This window comes from Rattus norvegicus, chromosome 7 (assembly GCF_036323735.1).
Source record: "Rattus norvegicus strain BN/NHsdMcwi chromosome 7, GRCr8, whole genome shotgun sequence".
Lineage (NCBI taxonomy): Eukaryota > Metazoa > Chordata > Mammalia > Rodentia > Muridae > Rattus > Rattus norvegicus.
Window position 1 is genome coordinate 60,655,639 of NC_086025.1, and position 25,835 is coordinate 60,681,473.

Below are 25,835 nucleotides of genomic sequence, written 5' to 3' on the forward strand. Positions count from 1 at the left end.
CTCAAACCTGAGACCTCACACTTTAAGTAAAGCTGAGTAATAACCTATATTTGTGTGGTTTTTAATATCAAAAAGTGATTATTTACTTCTAGCCCCCCCCCCCCCCCCAGGCTTTTTTGTTTGTGACTGAGACAAGTCTCACTGCTTATCGAGGCTGGCTCAGACTCTTTGTAGACCAGGCTAGCACTGAGCTCACAGCTCTCTGGCTCTGCCATCTCCGTTCTGGAATTAAAGGTAAGTGCAACCACACCTGGCGGCACGCTCTGCTTTAATTTAATTACACTTTTGTTTGTTGGTGTTGGTGGGCTGGGGTGTGTATGTGTGTGCGCGAACATCATACATGTGGAGATGGAGGCCCAAGGACACCTGCAGTCCCTGTTCTTCCTTCTCTCACATGGGCCTCAGCGACTGGATTTGGGTTGCGGGCCTTGCTGGCAAGCAGCTTATCTTACCTACTGAATTGTCTCTTCATCTTGGGTTTTCCATGTTTTGTGTATTAAAGGTACAGCACAGTGGATTTTTCTCAACTTAAAGCAAGAACTTCACGAACAGCCCTCATTTAGATGGTGTGCACTGTTGCTAGGAAGGAATACTTATATTGTGTACTGGTATCTTTATACATGGTCATGAAATTGCCATGGTTTGGTATATAGGGAATAATAAAATATGGCTATAAAGGATGAGAGAAAGGTGTCTAGCGGTACTGCCATTACCTTCTTCACATTAAGGTTTATAAAGAAGCAGTGTGTGTGTGCGAATGCACTGTCTCACCATGATGTCATTGTTAATACTGCTGTGAAGTCTTGATCCAGCCACATGCATAAAATGGGCCATGTGAGATTTACTAGGATTTCTACTTTGAACTAATGTTAGTCATTTGCCAACTAAAACTGCCTTCCCATTAGTATAAAACAGCTAAGAACTGTGTTTTTACATTTGAAATGACATCAGTAATAAATTATATGTGACCAAGTCAATGGATTAGAATTTTATTTGTATTTTATTATTTATTTTGGGCATTTTAAGGCACTCTTTTTTTTTTCTGGCTGTCCTCAAATTTGCTATGTAAAAGAAGCAGAATAAGAATCCCTGATGGTCCCATCTCCATGTCAAAAGTGCTGGGAATACAGGTATGTATCCTAAGAGCAGTTCATGCAACTGGTCGTAGCTAAGGCTTAGTTAGATTACAGGTGTACATCACCCCCATCCCTGGCTTTAATCTGAACTGTTTGGTTCACCACCTGTCTAAGGAGTGAGGAGAGGCTTGTTTAGCAGGCTGGTAGTGCCCTGCATGAGGACGTTCCTTAGACGTTCTCCATTACCGTGCTTAGTTTGTCCAACTGTACTCATTTGGCACTCACCACATTCTCAAGAGCAGGAGATTGTAGAGTTTATCTTCAGTATTGTTCCGTGGCACGGCCATAAGAAAAGGCTGGCCGAACAGTGAAGAGCCAGTGTGGTGAGTGTAACTTGAGTGTCTGAACTTTTCTCTTAGGCAAACAGGAATAACCACATGTTCTGTGTCTTCTGTCCTGTTGATGTTAATTTCAAACCTATGAGGGCAAGAATGACCACAAACTCTCAGTTTTGTGTTAGTTCTTCAGAGTCCCCTGAACAACAGACTGTGAATGGATTATTATACTTACACATAAATATCATCCCGCTCCATAATACTACTCAGGTTCTCATCCATTGCAAATATCCTGTGAAATCTATGATTATATATGTCAGTGACTATCATCTAGAAGGAAAGAAATATCTATTAAGCTGGTTTTACAATACCGAGAAACTAAAGACCAATTTACCTATTTAATCTCAGAAACACCTCACCTTATCTGCAGGTACTCCCGACAAAGCAGACAGTGCTGTACAAAGGTCTAGTATATTTCCAATTTTGGGCACAATGACTTTGTACTGAAAAACAAACAGACATTTGCAATGAATTTCTTACATTGAGCATGGGCTCCCACAGTCAGGAGGCCCAGAGCATTTCTCTCAGCCTGTGAGTGCCTGGGTGAAGAGTGTCCACAGGACACCTTTGCTGGCTGCGCTCTGCCCTGGCTCACTGACTGACAGCCAGCCTATGCTTGCAGCTGTTCCACCTCTGCTACCCTAACCCAACAGGCTGCTTGCTTGTTCTTGATTATGTAGAGGTTTCTAGTCCCAGGATGGATTTCTCTCTGCTATCTTGATGACTCTATGTTGCTATGCCGTCAACATCTCTGCTACAAAACTTGGTTCTATGCTTTACTGAACGGTGGTGGTATGGTAGGTCCATGTTTGAATGCTTGGTCATCAGGGAGTAGCACTATTTGAAAGGATTGGGAGCTGTAGCCTTGTTGGAGGAGGTTAGGGATAGGCTTTAAAGTTTCAAAAGTCCAAGGCAGGCCCAAGGGCTCTCCCTCCCTGCTGCCTGTGGATCTAGATATAGAACTCCTAGATACTTGTCCTGCATCACGTCTGCCTGCATGACACCATGTTCTCTACCACAGTAACCATGGACTAAATCTCAGAAACTGTAAATGAGCTGCCATGGTCATGGTATCTCATCACAGCAATAGAACTCTCACTAAGACACCAACTTTCTCATAGCTGTTTGTGAAGGGAGGAGATGCTCCTCCTTCAGCGTTGGTGCGCCACAAATGACAGTCTAATTTGACACTTCTACTGCCTGGGAACACTCTGTGTTACTGGCTTATTCAACCTACAGGAACCATTTGAAATCGTCACCAGTCTTTAGCTTTCTTCTCTCACTAGCTGCAGAACACTTCACTTAGGAAACGGAAGCTGCTTTGATTAGGGAGGTCCAGTTTGAATCCAGAGGTGGTTGTTTCTTTCTCTGAGCCTAATGGGAAGACACGTCTTTGTGTCTGTGCACACCTGACCCTAGCACCCAGGCCTGAATTTTGTCTTCTCCTTCCTTTGCTGCCCAAACCCAGCAATTACCCCATTTATATTTACCTTAACTTGAAGTTAAACAACAACAACAACAACAACAAACAACAAATAACCCCAATGTCCAAAACAAAACAGACCTTAATGCATTCCCCCATCACTGTCCTCATCCCCTGGAGCTCAAATGGAACTAAGCAGTTTCTCATCAGCCTGACTACACAAGCTTAAGGACCACTGACTACCTCCTTAGATTCCCAACACTGTGACACTGAACACAGACTCGGGCTGGCCTGGAGCTTGGCATCACTCTCCATGAAGGAGCTGTTTAGCTGCTTTAAGAACAGTGCACAGACACTCTTCTTGCTAAGAGGAAGTAAAGGTGGTTTTGTTCACAGGGTACCTTTCACAGACTTCACTTCTACTCTGTATCTACAAATCTGAGATATTTGGCCAGACCCTAAGAAAATAATCTAGGAATCTGCTTTGTCTGAGGAAAAAAGCACCAAGTGAGTAACACACATCTGGATATACTTCTGCATTAATATTTACAAGTCACAGCACTGGAAATACATGCTCCCTGCCTACAAAGCCCTGGGTAGGTGAGAAAGGAAGATAAGGGGAAACCAAAATCTTTGAGGTACTGCAACAGAGTTTAGAGGAGCAAAGGGGGAGCTGTCACCAGAACAGGGTCAAATGTGAATAACTGATTTAAAAACAGAAAATGTAGCATTTCCTCACAAAGCACCGAGGAACCCAGGGATAGCACACAGAAAAGGAACCAGGCCACCAACTGACATTAATGTGTGCCACAGAGAGTTTGCATAGAATAAGCACAGCATGATACTTTAAAGTCTGAAAGACTAGAACAGCAACTGAACAAGTATTTTTATTATTAAAGTTTTACTGTGTCTATGTACATGTCACATCATGAGTGTGGGAGTCAGAATGTAATTGTGGGACCAGGTTCTCTCCTGCCACCAAGTGAGTGTTAGGGATTGAACGCAGGTCTATCAGGCTTGGCAGCAACTGCCTTCACCTCACTGAGGAATCCCGGTGGCCCTGAACCAGTATTTTTTTTTTTTTTTCTGAACCAGTATTTTTATACCAGTTTTTTATTTCTCATCAACAATTTTAAAATGCCTGAAGATTACTTCTACTTATGCATGATCATATGATGAGTTAGAAAATACAATAATAAATACATAGTAGACACATTCATAGACAATAATAAATATATTAAATAAAATACAATAGTAGCTTTACTTCTAAAAGTGACCAGGAAAAACCTACAACATAATGAATTTGACTAGAGGAGTGCTAGGAGACAGCTCAGTGGTTAAGAGCACTGGCTGCTCCTCCTTTAGAGCCAGGATCCATTCTGTGCACCCACATGAGAGCACACAATCATCCAATACCGAGGCCTAGGGGATCCAAAAACACATGTGGTACAGAGATATATACTGGCAAAATACCTATACATATAAAATAAATACATTTAAAAATTCTTGATAGAAAAAATACAGACAATAATACTGTTATTTATCTTTCTAAGCGGATATCCATTCCAAATTATAAAACAAACATCTTGGTTGTCTTTGGTGTGCAAACTTGATAAATTTATTTTTCTATGACATCCCTCAACTTCACATAATTCTACACAGGTGTAACTTCCAGAGTATTTATCTTATGAAATCTATTATCCAATAAATTTTATAATCGAATAGTGCTGGAGAAAGCAAATTTTAAAATGGTCCCATCACAAACGAAGTAAAAATAACAAATGTAAAGAAAGAAATCATTACTTACTTGCATAGGTTTAGCAAGTGGATCCATTCTAACTAAATAAACTTCTAAGCTACGTTCCTTTTTCATAGGCAATGGAAGTGTCAAGTAACAGAAAGGGTCGAAGGTCACTGAGATCTTAGCACACTCAGGACACACTAACGTAGACTTGAAAAGGCCATGAAATATATCTACTATGATAGAATCATTTCTTTTTAAATGGTTTTCCCAGGCTTCTTCAGCAACCACCTACAAAGGAAATAAACAGTTACTAAAAGGTGTTAGAAAATTTTAACAATGAAGAAAATAATACCATGAAGCTCATTCATTTACCTTGTCTGGCCTCCCATCAGCATCTTTTAACTGGATATATGGTTTTTTCCTAATTCTATTCAAATCCTCATGTAATCCATCTAATAGGAAAGCTAGTAGTTCTTGGCAGTCTTGCTGTTGATATCCAGAGAACTGAGGTGCAAAACGTCCTACTTGTGTCTGTAAGACAAGCAAAATCACAAAATCAGCTAGTGACAGGTTTCCTTAAAAAGCACACAATTGTTCTCATTTTTACTTATTATAAATTACTTCTGTGCTCTGAGTAAAGTTGTGATACACTTTAAACTATCTGAACGTATGTTCCAGTAAAACTGTTACTGATGTGCACACACCCCTCCTGGAAGAAGGCACGTGATACTGCCTTTTGGCTTCAGCATTGTCTTGTACTTGTCTGAGTGTTCTCTCTCACTTAGTGCTTGGTACTAGCTAGGGCCTCAAACAGTTCCCAAGCAGAGTGCTAAGGTGTTGTCTAGGTTCACAGACACAGAGGCAGTCATGTCCTCTATGGGGAAAATACAATTAGATACATTTGTTAAGCAATGAGTTATAGGGTTGGCTGTGAAAATCAGTATTAATGTGCCAACCATATATAATAAATCCCGAGTTTTCAAACAGACACACGTGCGACAGAGGATGTATTCAGTAATTGATGACAATGTGACCGAGGCTTGGTGGACTCGAATCTGCCACTTCCCCAGGAGTGTGCTTCTGTATTTGTTCTTTTAATTTGTGATAACTTAGTGGAAAATAACTTGTGAAGAAGAATCAAAACTGGTGTTTTGCCTGCACTGCCTTTCAGCATTTGCATATAGTACCTGCTTGAAATGGAGTTACAGACTGTGGGTAGGTAGCCACCAGGCAGGTGCTGGGAACTGAACCCTGGTCCCCGGGAAAAGTGGCCAGTGCTCTTAACCACACAGCCATCTCTTCAGTTCGATTCATATTTTAGGAACAGCTAGATGATCAACAAATATTTCTTAGATGTTCTAGGAATGTTACCACCTTCTCACTAAAGGTGAGATCTAAGTAACTACCTCATACATACAAACACCCACGCGTGAGAACCAGATTGAAAATACAGTCAGTGACCATTTGATGGTTGTTTTGTAAATCAGTTTCATTCTGATTTATTTTATAGTCTACAACTGGCCACAAGGATAAACTAGATTAGTTAGACTTAATAGCATATCTAAAGGAAGCTCTTTACAACACCTAAAACATGCACAGAGGGTATCCAGAGGCAGTCTAAACAATTCTAAACCACATCAGTGTAACTGCATGTGTGTGCGTGCGCACGTGCACGAGAGCAAATGCCCATGGAGGTCAGAAGGGGGCATCTTATTTACTCCAGTTTGAGTTACAGAGGCTTTTCTGAGCCACCAGATGTTGGTACTGGAAACCCAACCCAGGTCCTCTGGGAGGGTAGCAATTGTTCTTAACCTCTAAGCAGTATCTCTCCAGTCCATTTCTAGACAATAAGAAAACAGAACCCAAATAAAAAATCCTATCACCATCCTGCTCTACGCCATGTGTGTCTTTGGGAGGCCAGGAGACCCTGTGATGGGACTCCCACCCCTCAGCTGAGGAGTTTGTTGTTTGTTGATCCTTTGGGGACACAAGCACACTTGCTGAGAGTAAGTTTCCCATACTAACCTTAAATGCTCTTGGAGTGACATAGCTAAACTTTCCAGACCACATCTGCTTGATGAGTTCAGCATATGATTTAGCTATTTCACCTCTCATTCCTAAGGGATTGTCAAAATTCAGCTCTTCTTGGTACTTATCATTGAGGAAATATTCAGTAAGTGGAGGTGTGTTGCTCAAACACTGCAAGGAGCAAAAACATATGTTAGAGCAAAAGAAACCACATGCATACTTAAAATGTTACAATGAAGAGTGAAGCTAGTCAATTTGCTGTAACACACAGAGAAATATACATGGTTCCCCATGCTGAGTAGCAGTTAAACACTCAGATGAGCATTGAGATCACTTAATTCCCAAGCTCTCAGCTACTTACTACTAAAAACAAAACCACTAATATTTGTTGCTGCAAAATCTGCATAATTTTAACCACAGCAAACTACCCGTTAACTGGGAGTGAAGCTCAGTATTTTCTTTCCTTCCTTTACTTGATTGGTGGAAATATGGACCGTCTAAGTATCCCAGGCAGCTGCAAAGTAGCCAGAGTAGATAAAACTGAGATAGTGTGCAGGCAAAAAAATCAACTAAAAGAGGCACAGATGGTTTGTGGACTCAAATTAATTGCAGATAGGAAAATATTTGAAAAAAAATTGTATTACATTCATACTGAACAAAATTTTTTTTGATCATTATTCTTTAGCCAGTACAATATAAAGGTATTATAAGCAACCTAGAGATGATCTACAGTACACAGGAGGACATACACAGGCTATGTGACCCTGTAGACCTCTTACTATAAAGCACTGTGTACCTGTGGATGCTGATAGCAGCACCCCACGGATAATGTCACAACAAATGGATTTACTGCTTCTGCAGCCAGCGCCTAATCATAAATGACAGTGTTTAACTCTGTCATTCAGCTAGTAGTGGTGTTTAGAAAGGGTAGTACTGACCAGGAAAACCTATTAAAAACAAACTTTAGGCAAACTCTGGATATGTTCTTTTGAAGCTCTTAATACAATAACAATCTAATTATTGTTTATGAAAAACTGCAAAGTTTTTCTCCAATTCTTTATTTTGAATAAATTCCTAATTAAAAAATTTAAAAGATGGTAGATATATTTTCCACAATATTTTACTCCAAAACTTGTAATGTTTATAATATTCCAAAATTATTTGAAATAATTTTAAATTGATGATGCCATATGATTCCAGCTCAGAGAGAATGCCATGTTGCTTTATTAATGAATGTTTCAAATATGCAATGTCTCACATCCATATATAATCAGGTAAGTCATAGAAATACCCACACACATATTTGTATGTAGGAGTTTATGTGTCTTAGAGTCAGTGACAAAGTGCTGAATGGGAAATCAATTGCCTGCATGCAAAGTTTTAAAGATCCATTTGTTGAATCTCAATTAAAATTCATGGAAATCAAAGTTTTGGAGACCTGGTATGCCACCAAGTTGCATTAACTTAAATAGGCTTCGTAGCTATGAAAAGATCAGGTTGCTGGGTGTACATACAAGTAATTTAAATTATGACCGTACTACGTAGTTCAGTTAAACACCCAAATAAGCATATTTTACTTTTATTTAGTTCTTTCAAGAAAGTTATGTTACTCATGTTTTGTCTTATTTATTTAAAAACGTATGTTTACTGAGTAGTCATAATATTTATACAATCTGAATGTTATCTAAACTGACTTCTACCCTGCCCCTCAAGATGAACTTGGAACTTACTTTATCATAGAACTTACTGTCCTGACTCTTCCCTCCCCTCCTCAGGTCCCTGGGCTGCCAGAGAGTAATCCGTTATTCTGAGTTCCAACCTCCCCATTCCCACCTTCTTACTGTACTTTTGATTCTGAGACAAGATTTTAAGTTGCCCAGGCTGGCCTTGAACTCACTCTGTATCACAAACCCTTGAACTTTTACTTTTCTTTCCTTGGCTCCCAGAGCAGATAGCATTACAGGGCTGTGGCACTAGGTCTCATTGTAACTCTATGATTCAGGCTGGGCTGGCTCTGCAGGGCTTCAGAGTCCTTTACAGTATAAACTTTGTCTTTATTAAAAGATACACATAGGGTAGTTAATAATGGAGCAGGTTGTCAAGGGAGAAAGGACACTTCCTAAGCTTCTTCCCGAGTCCTCTATGTTCCACCTGAATTTCATCTTCTTCTCTAGTATTACACTTCCCTTTAATTACAAACCCAGCACTGGAGAAGGGCCAGGCCATATGGATCATACCACAACACAGAAGCCATTACTTAGCAGTCGGTATCCTGGATCTGCCACAAGCAGGATCAACAATAAATAAACATTGGGCAAAGGGGCCTGTCACAGCAGTATCTGACAACACTTAGTTTGCAAATCCTCACTTTGTGACTTGCTCAGGGTTATATTAATGTTGGTTCCACTAAAGTCTATTACTATACTCATATAATCAACCAAATTTATGGCTTTAAAAATAATTCAAAAACAAATGTTGCAAACATGAATAAATTCTGAACTTCAGTTTTTACTTAATTATTCATGTGCTATGTATCCTTGACTTGCAAGATCTTTCAACAACAACTGAAGAAAAATTACCTCTCTATTCATAGCTAGTGATCTCTTAAATATGTGTTTAATCATATTAATGCCTGGCTATAAAACCTTCAATAAATCCTTGTAATCATACTGGAACCCCCAGTTCCTAGATGAACCTCTTTCTTAGCCCTTGTCCCCTGACAATTCCTTTACTCGCATTACCAGCCCCGTAACCTCTGACGCTCTTCTCTCTGCGGAGCACCCCTGTACAGCCTCACCAATCTCAAAACAGAGCTTCTTGCCTTACCCTCTGACTGAGATTCAGACAGCATACTGGAGACTGGCTCTCAGTTCAACAATGTTTCCTGCTTAGTGCACTGCTTAGTGATCATTTTGAGTCCAGCACTGATGTTTTAACACATCATAACATTATTGTTGGTCTATGACTTGTGGGCTATGACTTCCATGACAGCGTATGTATTTGTAATCTCAGCGCTGAGTATATCACTTAGTCCATGCACAGTAAGTACACATGTTTATTAACAATGTTCTGCCAGGATTTACTAATGCCTACATTCTCTCAGCCTTAATTCTTTTCCTCTCAATCTTAGAACATAATATTCTATTTTTGTCAAACAAAATCTTCACACATGTGGTAAGTATGTATTTGCTTATAACGAATGGTATCAAAAGTACCTCAAAAGCCCAAGAATGAAACAAAACGACAGTATGCACTGAAAACACCACACTTCTATGTCTGACTTTCTGTTGGCTTTACAGTGAGTCTCTTCCGATTTTCTAGACTAACATTTATTTTCCCAAGGACACATGTCAGTTTGAACTCGTTATAATTCAGCACTGCCAAACTAAATAATGGAATACAAAGACTTTTAACAAGTAGGGCCTATACTACCTATGGAGAGGTGTCCTAATCAATAGTCAAATTTAAACATTCTGCTCGCTGAATATAATATTAAAGGGGTCCAATAGCTATTGTTTGACTAATATAAATCACAATAACTTAAGAAGTAAAGTGATGTGAGCATTGTAATTTCTTATGTGCTATACAAATAGTGGAAGGTTAATTAGCAGAGTAACTGCATATAGTAATTCTGCCAGTCCCCTTCAGACAAAAAAGAAATAAAATGGACATACTTGTATTAGGTAAGTAGCAGGCCTTTATGTATCACTATGTGACCATTAGGCTTTTCATGTATGAAATTGGAAATTCAGAAATATATAATGTAGAAATATATAATGTAGTCATAGCATATGATTTGGAATCTGGGTTGAAACCCTAGTTCCAGTAGTCCGTTGCGAGGCTGAATTGTATGAACTTCAGTTTTTCCCTTCTGAACAATGGGCATACTCTCTGCTTTCTGTAGCTACCATAAAATTGCACAGAAAAAGTGTGATTAAGTAGTAGCTGTTGTTACTAACCCTGTGTTTTTGTGCATTAAAACAAAAAAAAAGTAAAGTGATATCAGAAAATTCTCTGAATCTTGAAAATACTGGTACATCAGAAGTCATGTTCTTTAAATCATGTAAGGACAAGTTACTATAACTTTATGTGTAGACGTCAAGTTACAGCTAGAATAAAGGTCAAGCAGCCAAGTGTTTCCATATTGTAGGAGCTGTTCTATCCACATTCAACATCGTCATTTTAGGAGAAGAGATGAAACTGGTTTTTAAACTTTGGTTGTGTTGCTGTTTGATCTGAAGTTATTATATGAGACTCATCATTTAGAGTGTTCATAGGAGCCTGTCTTAAAGTCTTTGCTGACTGAGACAGTTGCTATTAAACACAATGCTCTAAAGAACAGGTCCTGCCTTAAACACACACATGTGTACAGTCCGTCCTTAAACATATACACATGTGCAGTCGGTCCTTAAATATACACACGTGTACAGTCCACCCTTAAACACACACATGTATACATTTCTTCATATTTAAAGCAGGAAATTCTCCTTTTACCACAAAGACCTTTGGTTGATAGAATATGGACTGAAAGTCTAATGTTAGACTCTACTGGGAGGCTAAATACTGCCGTGACTATAAAATTGAACAAGACAACTCTAGCTGCCTAAGATATATGGTAGTGGTTAGCAAAACCAAAACATGAGCATGTTGTATGAAAATACAAATGTATAAACAGAATTAGTTAATCTACTGCTTTGGAAATTTCTGACATGATACCGGTCTCTGTTAATTTATTGAAACTTAACCATCTGACACCATCAAACATCAAAATCAAGAAAATTAGATCTCCTAATTATCTATAATAAAATGGGGCCCAAAGATGAGGAAATGTATTGTTAGTAAGCTCCACATATCTCTATGTTTTTGAGATATGGTCCTATTATATAGCCAAGGTTGATTATGAAATCCCCATCGCTCCCCTCCCTTAGCTTTCTCAGCACTGGGATAAAACACAGAGACCTCAAGCCATGATTTGTTTTAATTATAATTGGGCTGAAGAGTTTGTTCCTCAAGTGGAGGACAAAGTTAAAAAGGAAGCAATACCATTCTTGAAAATGTCATGATGAAGCTACTATCAAGTAAGAAACATCTATACTAACTAAAAAATAACGCAATAACCAGATCTAAGAGATTCTTAATAGTATCTACAATTCTTAATGTAAAAGAAGAAAAAAGTAAGCAACTTAAAGTATAAATAGTAATGTACTTGGCAACTAGGCTAAACACTTGTATATTTAAATATCTAGTCTCTGTGTAAGCTAACAGTATACAAAATTGTCAAGGACAACAGACATTTAAGTATGAACAATCTCATTTGTCCACGGTGGGTGTCTACAAGGTCATCTGTGTACATTTCTAATGTAGTTCTTGTTACAGAATGAAGAGCACTACAGAAAGCCCCTGACTCAGGTGACATGGAAGGAGAGGTGACATGACAGTCCTGAGAGCATGCACAAGACTAGGCCAGCAAATGCTAGAACAAACCCCAGCATGAAAAGAGGAAGTGACATGGAGTCCCACCCCTGGCCAAGGAACTAGTGACAAGTGACAAATACTGGGAAATGGAGAGGGAATTTCCTCTGAGAATGTAGTCCCTGATAAGTGGACAGTCCACACATCTAGAAATAAAATGACAACACAAATCAGACTTGAGTTTAAAAAACAATCAAAAAGAACAATGACTTCATGAAATTCATAGGCAAATGGAATGAACTAGAAAATATCATCCTGAGTGAGGTTACTCAATCATAGAAAAACACACTTGGTATGCACTCATTGATAAGTGGATATTAGCCAAAAAGCTCAAATTACCCAAGATGCAATCCACAGATGTTCAAGAAGAAGGATGACCAAAATGCAGATGCTCCCACTCCCTCTTAAAAGGGGGAAAAATATCCATAGGAGGGGATGTGGAAGCAAAGTTTAGAGCAACGACTCAAGGAATGGCCATTCAGAGCCTGACCCACATGTGGCCCATATATACACAGCCACCAAAACTAGATAAGATTGATGAAGCTAGAAAATGTATGCTAAAAGGGACCGGATATAGATCTCTCCTGAGAGACACATCCAGAGTACGTCCAATACAGAGGTCAATGCTAGGAGCAAACCACCCAACTAAGAATAGGACCCCCTTGAGGGGAATTAGAGGAAGTATTGAAAGAGTTGAAGGACCTTGCAACCCCATAGAAACAACAATGCCAACCAACCAGAGCTTCCAGGGACTAAACCACTACTGAAAGACTATACATGGACTGACCCAGGGCTCCAACTGCATATGTAGCAGAGAATAGCCTTGTTGGGGCACCAGGGGAAGGGGAAGCCCTTGGTCCTGCAGGTTGGACTCCCCCCGCCCCCAGTGAAGGAGAATATGGGAGGGCCATAAGGGGGATGTATAGGGGGAATACCTGTATGGGGGAGGGAGAGGGGAGGGTATGGGGGTTTATGGACAGGAAACCGGGAAAGGTAATAACGTTTGAAATGTAGTAAAGAAATATATCTAATAAAAAAAATCAAACAACAACAACAACAACACCACCACCACCACCACCACCAAAGGACACAAAGTTAGGTGGATGTGGGAAGAGTAGGGGAGTCGGGTGACCATGAGCAAATACATTACAGAATTCCCAAAGAACTAACTAAAAATAAATAATATGAGGATATAAACAAATTGATGAGAAGTGACCGCTCACTATCTGTCTCTCGAAGGGGTTGTGTGTGCTTGTATATTTTACAATGGATACTGGAAATTATTAGTATTGACTGAATTAGTAGTCTGAATTCCCATGTCTATTCCTGAGTTTCAGGTACTGAATAGAAGCTTTACATGTCTTCCTTCCTGTGAGAAATCCGTGGGCCTCTGGTGTTCAGTGTTCTACTTTCCTCAGTAGGACCGATGCTCCCTCTTCTGGGTACCTGTACTTCTAACTCTCTCAGAGTCGGCGTGTTATCACCATTTGCCTTAGCATCCAGTCCAGTGCTGGCCTGACAGCCTAAACCAATGTTAACTGAGTGAGTGACAGACAGCACAGAAGGGAGAGACACAAACAGTCCCAGGAGAGACTCAGACACTGGCACAGGAAGGCACCCAAAAGGACTCTTAAATTGCTCCTGGTTATAATTCTTATCCAACAGTTATATATGTTCAAAAAGTCCTCTAATACCTAGAGACACCATGCACCCTTCCTAACAAGGGAAAGCAGCGTCTGTCAACACCTCAATGTCTGCCAAGCCACGTGTGTATGAGCTAAAACTGTTGTTTGAAATCTGTAAGCAGAAACTAAGCAAAACTTCTACAGATTCCTAAATACCCAAATGTCTTATTTCCTGGGCATTCTGCTATGTGCTTCAATGTACCTACTACAACTCCAAGAACTGTATTATAAGCAAATACAGAAAGCTACAAGTATTTCATAAAGAATTGCCTATGAAAAACAACCCAGTTTTAAGTGTCCTTAGCCCAACATGCTAGAACTGGAATACCATGTGAAATATTTTGTTCAAAAGGTAGAAGGGATTGCATCTAATTTTCACTTATGTACACATATTCTTTCATAATTTACATTAGCTTTTTTTTTTTTTTTTTTTGGAGCTGGGGACCGAACCCAGGGCCTTAAGCGCTCTACCACTGAGCTAAATTCCCAACCCCCACATTAGTTTTTAAAAGTAAAAGACTTATTCTTTTATTAAGTATGCTCTGGTTAGTGAGACTGATGCCCTGTGAATTGTCTGATAAAACTTTCAGTTAATGGATGTTGAGTCTTAATTATAAACTTCTACTTAGTTTTCTGTAAAACTGAAGAACTCAGTCTTACTATACAACCCAACCAAGTCTGAGATCAACATATAAATAGTTAATAGCCATCCCATAAGTTGTAATGAATCTGGAATTGCCCCAGTACCTGGAAAACAGTCAAAGCAATCCCCTTCAAAAAGAGAAAGTTGTCTTTTGTAATGCTGAGTATGAACCCTCTCTGCTCAGGCGCTCCAGTACCCGATTCAAGTGCTCATGTATGCTCACTACTTTAGAAAACCGGTAACTAGAACAGGAGAGAAAACACACTTAAGTTTCCATTACCTACAGCTTTTGAGTTAGTAACTGATCAAAACGGATGTCACTCAACATTTTTAAAGAATAGCCATGTCTTCAAACTAAAGATAAAAACCCAATCCAAAGTAAGGGACTTGCTTGTATTTTCTTATGATTTTGAAAATAAAACATGAAGTTATCCATGTTTACAATCATTCAGAATATTCTCAAGTACTTTTTCTTGATTTTATCTTAGGTGAATGAGGAATCTTTAGATTATTCCAATCAGTGCTGTCTTATCTGTCATGACAGCAGTGGGAGATTTTGGATGGTATTGTATGAGCAGCAGCACTCTAAGACTAGCAAGATAACCACTTGAGGCCTGCACCCGTGGGCACTGGGAAGTGTCACATAACCAACCACTCATGTGATGAGCAGTATAGACAAGGCTTTGTCAGCTAGACGAAAAAAAGAGATTTTAGACACTTATTTTGTAAAATTTCTTCTAGAAGAGCAAGATCTCAACACCCATGAAAAGAATTCTAAGGCTCTTCACGGACTTTGAGAGGCAAATCTAACTAAGCCTCTTTTTAGCTTTTTATTTCCATTTGTCCAAGCCTTTTTTTTTTTTTTTAAAGTTTAGGTAAATAAAGGTAGATATACTTTTTCCTTTCTTTTCTTTCTATACTTTTCTTTTCTTTCTGTCTTTTGCTATAATTTCCCCTTTCAAGTAGTAAGTATAGTGAGAAGTAGGTCTATTACAATGCTGGGATCTTACATTAGATAAACTCCCCTTCCAACTGCCTTCTCTCCCCATTCTGACCTCTCTTCTCATTTTCTGAGATGGGGTCTGGCTAGGTTGTTCAGACTGGCCTTAATGCCTGAGTCCCCCTGTGACTGCAGCAGTCTGTGCCACGTCTAGTGAGCAGATCTGCATTCAACAGAAGGTTCTGGCAAAGATGCTGTTTTTGCCCTCTCACTATTAGTATAGCCCGAGGCTTCTGACATTCTTCAACTTCGCCTCACTGTTACCCTTCTTTATGACGTCTCTTTATAGTGTATGAAATTCAGTAAAGAATTGTTATCAAAGTTCTGGGATTATGACATACACTTTTTTTTGGGTAGCAAAGAAATATTAATTTCTTTCCTCCTCTTTCATCTGTAAGACTGAGAATAATCCTAAATTTGCAAAAAGATTACTTATAGTAAGATTATCCCTTACTTATGGATGTCACTATTTTAAAAAGCTAACATTATGCTCCGCATATTGAACAGCAAAGGAAACTGGAGAGGATTCCTTCTGATATGCACACATACATGTCTGTGATGACTACACTACCACCAAGGCTAGGAGGCTACCACAGACTTTAGGTATAGAATACTTTAATGAGGCTTTAACACTACTAGATTTCCACAGCAATTGGCTAATTAAAAACATTTTTTTTTAACAAGCAAGCTATTCATGAGTGATTTTATGAGTTATGTTTACGATTTTATAGAAATCAAGTCAAAACCATGTGGTTTGAATAATTTTAAAAATAGTGTAAATTCTAGCTATTTTCATAGCTTGCTTAATTTAATTTTAACGTTAAATGACCTATTTCTTAACTCTTTCAAAGGAGTAAACTAAAGAATGAAAAAGTTTAATTTAGTATACTCTCTCTGAGGAACAATGAACTCATGGACTTCTCCGTAGTAATCATTACAGCAAGTCCACACGCAAGAAACAGAAGCTGAAGCATCACACAACAGTTTGAAATGTGAAGCATCAAGTTGTTTTTGTAAAAAAGAAAACAAAAAAGCTTTAAGCGATCATTCTAAAAGTATTTATTATGGAAATTCGGTATTTCAAGAGAACTGTAGTGACAGGAGTAAAACTCTGGAGGGTTACGTTCACAGTGTTCACCATAACACCATGAGGGCATGCCAGCCTGTCACACTGTGACCAACAAGGCAGTGTGAGCTGTCTGTCATTACACTGGTCATACTTGCCGGGTGCAAACTGTGAGGCTGAAGCAGTATTTCCTGTTCACAGTGCTTCCATTTCTCAGTTGTAAGAAGTTAATTTTGTATGCTGCAGGTCTATTACTTTACTGTGCTCTTGCAATCTGACAGCTCCAGAAATACTGCTAATCAGGTACAAACCAAGTACACTTCAGGTAAATGATCTTTTCTAATGCAGTATTTCTTAAATCAATTTTGTGGAGAGATCAATTGAAAGAAAACAAAGCAACTTTCAAATCACCAGACTGGCACTTTTGTGAAACAAAAGGAAAAAATTAAAAACACCATACAAAAACCAAGTCTGATTATTATAGAAGTATAAAATAACTATCAAATTGAGACAGAAAACACTTGGATCACTTACAATTTCTAAACCTTTTTCATCATTGACTGGTCCAGTGACATCATAGACAAATCATGAAGTGTGAGGATCACTGTGCGGGCATCATTATTATCTGGTATCATACTAAATATTGAAGATATGAAAGAAAATGAAGGGCAGCCTGTGCTGTCACAATGACCTCTGTAGCTCACTCTGAGTACACACGGTCACAGAAGGAATGGGAAAGTGCTGACAGTGTATACAAAGAACAGGAAGTCCTTTACATGGATCTGCTTAAGAGATAGCTGGTCACAATATAAAATGTATCCTTTGGGTGACTTAAAACCATGTAAGCATATCATAATCCTATTTGCTTCTTCAAACTATGAATTTGGAAGCAGTATACTGAATGGCCTGGATGATGGATGACACGTGGTGTAAGAGATGACTGGCAGAACTTTCTGATGGTTCACACCTGAAAAAGCAGCCAAGTACTGAGATAACATACACTTAGAGGAAAGGACCGATGTGATATGCAAGATGATGTAGTCAGCAAGACTAGGAATGTTGAGTTTCAGGTTTTGACTTTTTATCTATCAAGAACTATAAGGAAACAAAAAGGATTTCCAGTGTGGTTGTATACTGATAACCACAGCACCTGGGGGGCAGAGGCAGGAGGACTGCTAGGAATTCAGTGTCATTTTGGTCTACACTGAAAGTTCCAGGTCAGTGACAAGACAGGGACCAACAACAACCAACCAATCAAGATCAGGGTCAGCTTTAGTAGACATGTTGAGTCTGAGTCATTTGCAAGCTGCCTTGGCACAAATCTGCACTTTACATTGTATGCTAAAGTTGAAACTGAGGAGAGAATTACACTAGGGACAGATTTGAAATATGCTAGTATATAGACACTCTGTGAAGTAGTGTACCAAATAACATTAGCAGACAGTCCATGGAGTGTCGAGCACATCATTAAGCTCTTTATCTTTAATGGATGAAGAAACAATGAAGTTTCTTTACTCAAGGTGATGATGCAGTTTTAAAGCGGCAGAGCTTCAGTTTGAATTTGGCAGTGTGTTTAGAGAGCTGTGCATTTGTCCACTGAAACCGAGATGAGAAAACAGGAGGAAACAGACTACTCCTTTCAAGAAGATGGGTCATCCTACTCATGCTCCATTTGGAAAACATGAAAGAATTGTGGATGAGCTGAAACGAAGAGAAAGGAAATGAAGCTAAAGTGCTGGGAATGCCAACAGAGGAGATTCCAGGAAGGTGGTGGTGTAATCATGGCAACATATGTGCTACTACTGTTAGTATAGCATTGGGTGATAGTACTTTGAGTGTAAAAGAAATCTGGAATTAGATTTTGTTTCTCTCAGAAGACTTTTCCTATGAAGTAATAATGGTTTTTTTGTTTGTTTTGAAAAATAAATACTGAAATAATTCTTTTGACAAAATGACATAATATTTAGAAAAACTAGCAATTTATTCTTAACCCTTATATTATATCAATGTCAGTATACCTGAAGCAGTCCAATCTGGTATACACACAAAATCTGGCATATAACTGAAGCATTATAAATAAGCATTGTAACTATTCTAAATACTTATGCTACTTTTTTTTAAAGAGCATTTTAACATGTAAAAAGTATCACTAGCATAGAGGTTCTAATGTACACTTATTAAGTGTAAAAAGTTTCACTAGCATGGAGGGTTCTATTACATGTATCAAGTATATGAATGGTATGCTTTTACTGTGGTGAAGTAGAATTCTGTCACAGAGATTTCTATGGAGAAAAATAGAAATAGATATGAAGTATAACATATAGTCTGTAAGTCTAGTAATTTTCTGCTATAGTATCTGAATCAAGATGTAACGTTCTCTACCAAATAAAATTAAAATTAATTCAAAATTAATTAATTAAAATTAAAATTAATTCACCATTTGCGTGTGGTAGAATATTTGCCTAACATGTGCATGGCAGTAATAAAGTATTTTTTAAAAAGCAATAAAATACCCACTTCTTGGTGACATTTCACTTATTTTCTGATGGCTTTCTTTTCTTCTTTGTCAAAACATTATATAGATCATATATTCTGATATATCTTAGGTATTCATAAGATCATGCATTCACCAGAGCATGAACTCCTAGAGACAAGCATGTATTTTTGAATTCTGTATTAGTAATGTCTGGAATAGATACTCAATGAATATTTTCTTGAGCAGATTAAATAGTAAAAACAATTATTTTATTTTTCTTAGTTGCTTCACCCTTTTCTCAGTTGAACTTTGCCCATTTTTTTCCTAGATTCATTTAGTCAATTTGTCTCATGTACCATATAATTACATTTTGCTGGGAAAAACTTCAAGTGAATGAATCCCATTCTAAATTAGTGTTGCCCAATCCCAACTGAGCCCCTTTTCTACAAACAATAGAATGCTGTTTTTCAGAGGAAAAAGAATTCATTGCAAAACGTAGAAAACATTTGCATTCACAGTTCTTTTTTTTCTCCTACCAAACTTAGTGCCCATCCTCTATACAAATACTGTAGGGCTTTTAAAGATGTCCTCTTTAGATATAACAGCTTCCTTTTTATACCCATTTCCTTCCTCCACTTTAAGTTTCTTGACCTATACCCCAAACAACAATATCTGGCTACTTATAATATGTTTATTTGTATGTTTCATAAAGCACCATGAAATGAACACACCTATAATTAAGTCACAATTTTTCCCTCATTCAACTGTAGTCCTGTTTTCCACTACTAAGATTTCAACAATGTTAATACTCATTACTATAGTGCACAAGACACACTCAGACACTTAAGACTTTTATCCTTCCTTAAATTTAGTGTTTTTGATATATGTGCGATGTTATTCCAGGTAATAGGGATATAATGGTAACTAAAATTAGCTGTATAAAAAACCTTATTTGTTCATGCTGTATGTGTGTTGTGAGCTAGGAACAGGAGAGAGAGGAACAAAACTCTCAAATACAAATGAGCACACCAGCTGGCCACCAGTTGTATTCAGCTTGTAGGAAAGCAGTTACTCTCTCCTACAGAGTGCTGGGGGTAGGCCTGCGGCTATTAGAGACCTAGCAGGGTTAAAGGGAAAAGATGCAGCACACAGAGGAATTATCAGAGACAGAGAGGCAGAAACACACAGGCATTTCAGATAAAGTAGACTCATAAAATGGTGGGTTCTAATAAACCAGGCCTAGATGATGCAGGACTCCGTATGGTTCTGAGGATGGGCTATTTTGTGAGTGTATGTGTACATGCACACAGACATGATCTCACACCTTTGTGCAGCCCTGAGGTGCAGGGTCGGTGTCTTCCTCAGCTGCTTTACATCTTGTCTTTAGCCAGAGTTCTCACTGAACTTGGAGCTCACTGATTGGCTAGACAAACCCTGGGCCTCTTCTACCTCGTTCTCCACAGTGGGCTTGCACGCCTGACTTTTCCTTGGGTGCCTGGGAATCCAAACCCAAGTCCTCAAACTTGCATGGCAAATACTTTAGCCAGTGAACCACCTCCTTAGTGCCCAGAGCTTGGCTACTGAAAGGACACTGTGACAAGTCAGAGGAGCAGGGAAGTCTCCTTAGGTCTGAAAGGAACTCTGCTTTCTTTACAGATAGGATTGTAGGTAGAAACAATGAAAAGAGTGAAGAAATGAGACTTGGCAGCCTGGAACTCTCAGTATCTCTGTAACACATTCAGGTAAATCTCCTGTGACCTGGCTCTGTGTCTTTTGTTCAGCTCATTCTGTCCTCCTCACAACCCTCACTTATTACTCCTCAGTATTCCCCTGTCTTTCTTATAACCCTCACTTATTACTCCTCAGTGCTCCCGTGTCCTCCTCATAAACCTCACTTAATTACTCCGTGGTGCTCCTGTGTCCTCTTCACAAACCTTACGTATTACTCTTCCTCAGTGCTCCTATGTCTTCCTACCAAGTCTCACTCACTACTACTCAGTGCTCCTGTGTCCTTCTCACAGTTGATGAACTTCAGGGGCTTTAGACACGTTTTTACTGCATTTAACTTGAACTCACATATACGTATGTCACCCTCATTGTTTGGTCATAGCTCAAATGAGGATGCCTGAGAAGCATGGTACTTAGATCAGTTAAGAGATATCTGGACTCTTGCTGCAATAACATTCCATTTTCCTTCTGACCTCCCCTACTGTACACGCTACTGACAGAAACAAAACTGTGTTGCCACAGGATAGCACCTATCAGAGTGAAAGATGCTCAATAGGACTTAAATATTTGCAGAGTAAATTAACAAATGACATCACAGATGTAGCTTACCTGAAAACGTACTGTGTTGTTAACATATAATACTCTGAACATAATACTCTGAACATAACTTTTGGTTTTTGAAAAACTATAGGAAAATTGATTTTAATTATATACCTGACTTATACAGATATATTCCAAACTATTTTACACCTAATGAGAACTAGGACTTCATGCACATGATTATATAAATCTAAAACATTAATGTTATCATAAGTGAAATAAAAATAGCAATGATATGAGACAAATGAGATCCCAAGGGAACGTGTAAACTATTTCGACCATGCTTCTGATCAAATCATTCTGTGTGCACAGAACTTTCAAGGAAGCTGCTCTGATGACTTAAAACAAGAGTGCTATATTATGGAACTTCCTAAACTGGACATAAGGATGGTTGTGAGCCTCCACGTGGGTCCTGGGAACCAAACCTTGCAAGTATACTTAATGGCTTGGTCATTTCTCCAGCCCCTGATTAGCATAACTTTGAAAAATTATCTCAGAATATTCTAAATAACAATTCTGTTTGACTCATTTCTCTAACTCCGTCATGTAAACTCCTCTTGTCTCTGTTTCCTTATAGTCACACAGGGACACTTAGACCTAACTGACCTGTCTGGAGAGGAAACTAAGACATAAAAACAGCACAGAGGATGGGTACCTTGTAGCACACAGACCACAGTTGTTACTATTAGCTGACACTCAATTCAGCCATGGACTGTTACTGTCTCTCTATGATATGGCTTAGTTTGTAATTCATTTGTAGATATTCACTGGACTGTGGTCCCAGTAAGCCCTTAAATTCATTAATTTTTCTCCTGCCTCAAACTATAGTTTTTTAGTCACTGTAAAACAGTGGTTGACATTATTTAGTATACAGCTTGTACATAAAATACAAAGAATACTGAACTCAGAAAGCTTACTCTGTGTAAAATGCACAATCACAAACTGTTTCTTGATATAAACGAAAAAGAAAGAAGATGGGGTCAAGAACAAAGTGTGTGTGTGTGGGGGGGGGAAGCAAGGGATTAAAAACTGTCAACAAGCATATGCTGAATTAATTAGCATTGAAACGTATGCAGTTCAAAGACAGAGTACGATGGACCCAGTATGGTTTTCATTCTTTCAAGAATTTACCAATGTAAATCTACCACATTTTATAGTGGTTATTTAGTAGAACTGTAGGGCTGATTGTAGACGAGGGGGAGAGAATACTCTGAGAGCAGGGGGATCTCTCTGAGATTCTGGGGGATCTGCTCAGATCCTATGTCCCAGAAAGGATAGGGTCGCTTCATCCAAGATACTTAGCTGACATGGCTGCCTAACCCTGACTTGAACGATGACCAATAGGCATGCTAACATGACATGGAACTTCAGATCTACACAAAGAGCTCCAAGCACCAAAGGAAGGCTGTGAGTGGGAAGATAGTCTTACTCAGGGATGACCTCTAACTGGCCATTACTACCGAGTAGATAGCCCTTAAATCATATATAAATGAGTAACACTAAATGAACTGAGCAAGTTAAGTTGTATTGATTATTTGTTTACATATATGCATGGTAATTTGGTAACAGTAACAGAGAAGGAGGCTATAAATTAAGAAGGAGTGGAGGGTTGAGTGGGAGGGACTGGAAGGAGAAAAGGGGGAAGATGATGTAACTATGTTTTACTTTCAAAAGAAAAAAGTAATCTAAGTCTGAAACTTAAATCCTTCCCTAAAAATGAGTTGATGCTGAAAAGCATTTGGTAAAGGAGGTTGGTTTAAATGACATTTTACATTATACAAATAAGTTATGTTTCATTGTTTTCTAGTTCCTCAAACAGATCATACAATGGGGGCTGGTAAGGTGGCATAACAAGGGAGAGCACCTGCCACCAAGCTTGGGGACTTTAGTTCAATCCACATGGCAGAAGGAGATAGCTGACTCTCAAGTTGTTCTCTAATTTATGTGCACGCACAAACACACACACACACACACACACACACACACACACACACACACACACACAAATTAATGTGAAAAATTTAGAGGCAAAGTTTTCTTACATTAAAATAACTTTAAAAAAGTCAGACTGCTTCAGCCTGCTGATACTGAGAAGGGCTGTTAACAGATGTAACCATTTGAGATGATTCATTTAGCAGTCAGCTCTTAAATATCCATGGATGCCGAAACCTGGGGCTGCTCAAGTGCTTTACAAGAAACGGGATTTTGCATGTAACTTATTCATTCTCTCAGAGACTTTGTAAATTTCCATCTTTATATTACGTATGCTCAGCAACGCAATGCCACAGCTGCCCAGCTGCTGCATGGCACGTCTCAGAGATAAAGACAACGATAGTGCTAAGTAATATACAAATTAAAAATATTTTTCATCTGCAGTTGGCTGAGTCTGTGGATAGAGAACCCTCAGATACGGAAGGCTGACTAGACTCTGAAGTCACTGCTGACATGTTAGCCAGGATAATGCACAGACACTCTGTATTTCAGAATCTGATGCACTATTTATCATTCTTTAAAATATTACTTCTATGATCTATAACCATGTATCACTCTCATGACACAGAAAAACATTTAACTCTATCAATTAATAAAAACACGGGTTCTAGAGAAATCTGCTCAATAACAGAGAGAGTGAAGGACAGGACGGGGAAGTTACATACTTTCTCCTCAGCTGAAACAAAGACTTATTTTCAGGACAAGAAAGCACTATTAGTGGAGCCACACAACTGCAGGATGTTGTTTTAGAGGCACAATTTCTTCTCTACAGTTATGAAGATTGAAGTCTCACACTAGTATACTACAGAAGCAGTATTTCCTAAAGCCACCTGTGTGGATCACAGGCTCTCCTTCCTCCCTATCCTGTTTGTAAAGGAAGGGGCACATCCCCCTCGCCTGAATCCAGAGAGGACCAGTGACCACACAGACCCCTGCACACATTTGCACAGTGAGCCCCTGACCTGAGAAAGGCTCTGACTACGTGGTCTGTCTTACAAGTGGTCCTGATAATAGTTTTTGTAGAAGGACCCGAGGAGGAACTGAATATAATAATTAGGCATAGACACTAGACACCTGTCCTAGAAAGTGATTTGAATTTTAAATTGGCTACATTCTTAGATTATCAGAACTAATTATTTTCTTAAAAGATCTGAAACTATTGTTTTAAAGTTTCTTATGTCTCAGGAATGATAAATATTCTTTCTTTGAGGGGAAGAATAGTTAAAATATAAAGTTGGAAAAGGACTGGTGGTGCCAGCCTGTAATAAATCCTAGCCACCTGTCAACCTAGAGCAAGGTTAAGGCCAACCTGGACCTTCTCTCAAAACAAAAATTAAAAAGAGGGCCGAGGAGTGCTGTGGTAAAACACTTGCCTACTGTGTGAGGTACTGGATTAGTCCTGACCACAAGGGACATCAGAAACTAATAAAATTACAAAGTTCCACATTAAAATGGACCTTTGAGATTTGTGTCACAACAACAAAAAAGAAGTCCTCAAGAAAGGCAAGTGGGGTCATAACAAGTCATATCTGAAGCCGCGAGATAACACAGAAGAATGTGTCAGCTGCACTTTCCTCTTGTTCTGCAATATGCTGGCTCACTTCTTTAAAGAACATCGGCAGAGTGTGTACCTGTGTGAGCACACCAAGGTGTGAGCTCAAGACGGAAGACAACTTATGGGACCAGCTCCCTTCTCTCTACCATTAGGACCGAATCTAGGTCACAAGGCCTGATGACAGATTTCCCACCTACCCTGATCCATTCCACTGGCCCCAAAGAGCGCTATTTCTGTATAGTATTACTTTTTATATTATTTGAAAAGTATTTTATTTATCTTCTAGTTATCATTCTTCTGAATTTAATATGTTTTCCCAATTCAACAGATTGGAGAAAAGAGATTGACTTTAAAAATGTTTGGTATATAACTCACTTTATATTTTAAGACAAGAAAACTAACTTCCTAGAATCTGTCTGGAGCCTGGAAACACCACCTTAGGCTGAGCTGCTTTCCAGTGGGAATACCCTACTACTCCCTGCTTCAAATCCATCCATAGCGCCTGGCTTCCAGGAAATGACTAGGGTTTGGGGAGCTCCTGAAACCTGCTCATCTAATGCTAGTCAAGTCACTTCCAACACGGAAAAAGTGTCAAACTAGGGATAGGGTTCTGAGAACTCCATACAAACTAAGCAATGTTATCATGTCCATTTAATAACTGAGGACGAGATTAAACTTTTAACATAGTAACTGAACAGATTTCATAATTAGAAAACAAAAATTGATATTGTAATACCTATAAGATAGTATTCATAATAATCAAGTTAGACTGCCCAAAGTATTTCACAAAAATAAATTTTAGCCAAATAAAACTACATAGCAAGGCTCTGCAGTAGAAAAAGCTAATATATTATTATATCAGAAAAATGCTGAGTATAAATAACTAAAATGATGTTAAATCATTAATTTTTAATTTTTTAACCATTGGCGATCAAATGTCATTGCTAAACAT

The 25,835-nt window shown here is 38.7% G+C and overlaps 1 protein-coding gene and 1 non-coding gene across 16 annotated transcripts in view; one reads left to right on the forward strand and one right to left on the reverse strand.

Moving 5' to 3' along the window:
• Positions 1-25,835, reverse strand: part of Usp15 (ubiquitin specific peptidase 15) — a 161,527-nt gene that overhangs the window by 12,028 nt on the left and 123,664 nt on the right. For 9 of the 15 annotated variants that reach the window (XM_063262953.1, XM_006241431.4, XM_008765376.4 and 6 more), the window contains 6 exon segments: positions 6,664-6,837; positions 5,011-5,169; positions 4,702-4,926; positions 1,831-1,914; positions 1,647-1,741; positions 1,362-1,553 (listed from right to left, as the gene is read on the reverse strand). In XM_063262953.1, the coding sequence (XP_063119023.1) occupies positions 1,362-1,553; positions 1,647-1,741; positions 1,831-1,914; positions 4,702-4,926; positions 5,011-5,169; positions 6,664-6,837 (929 nt within the window). 15 annotated transcript variants of the gene reach the window in all.
• Snora19 (small nucleolar RNA, H/ACA box 19) lies at positions 10,253-10,321 on the forward strand. Its single transcript, NR_128677.1, has one exon. It is a non-coding gene; the product is annotated as a small nucleolar RNA, H/ACA box 19 (primary transcript).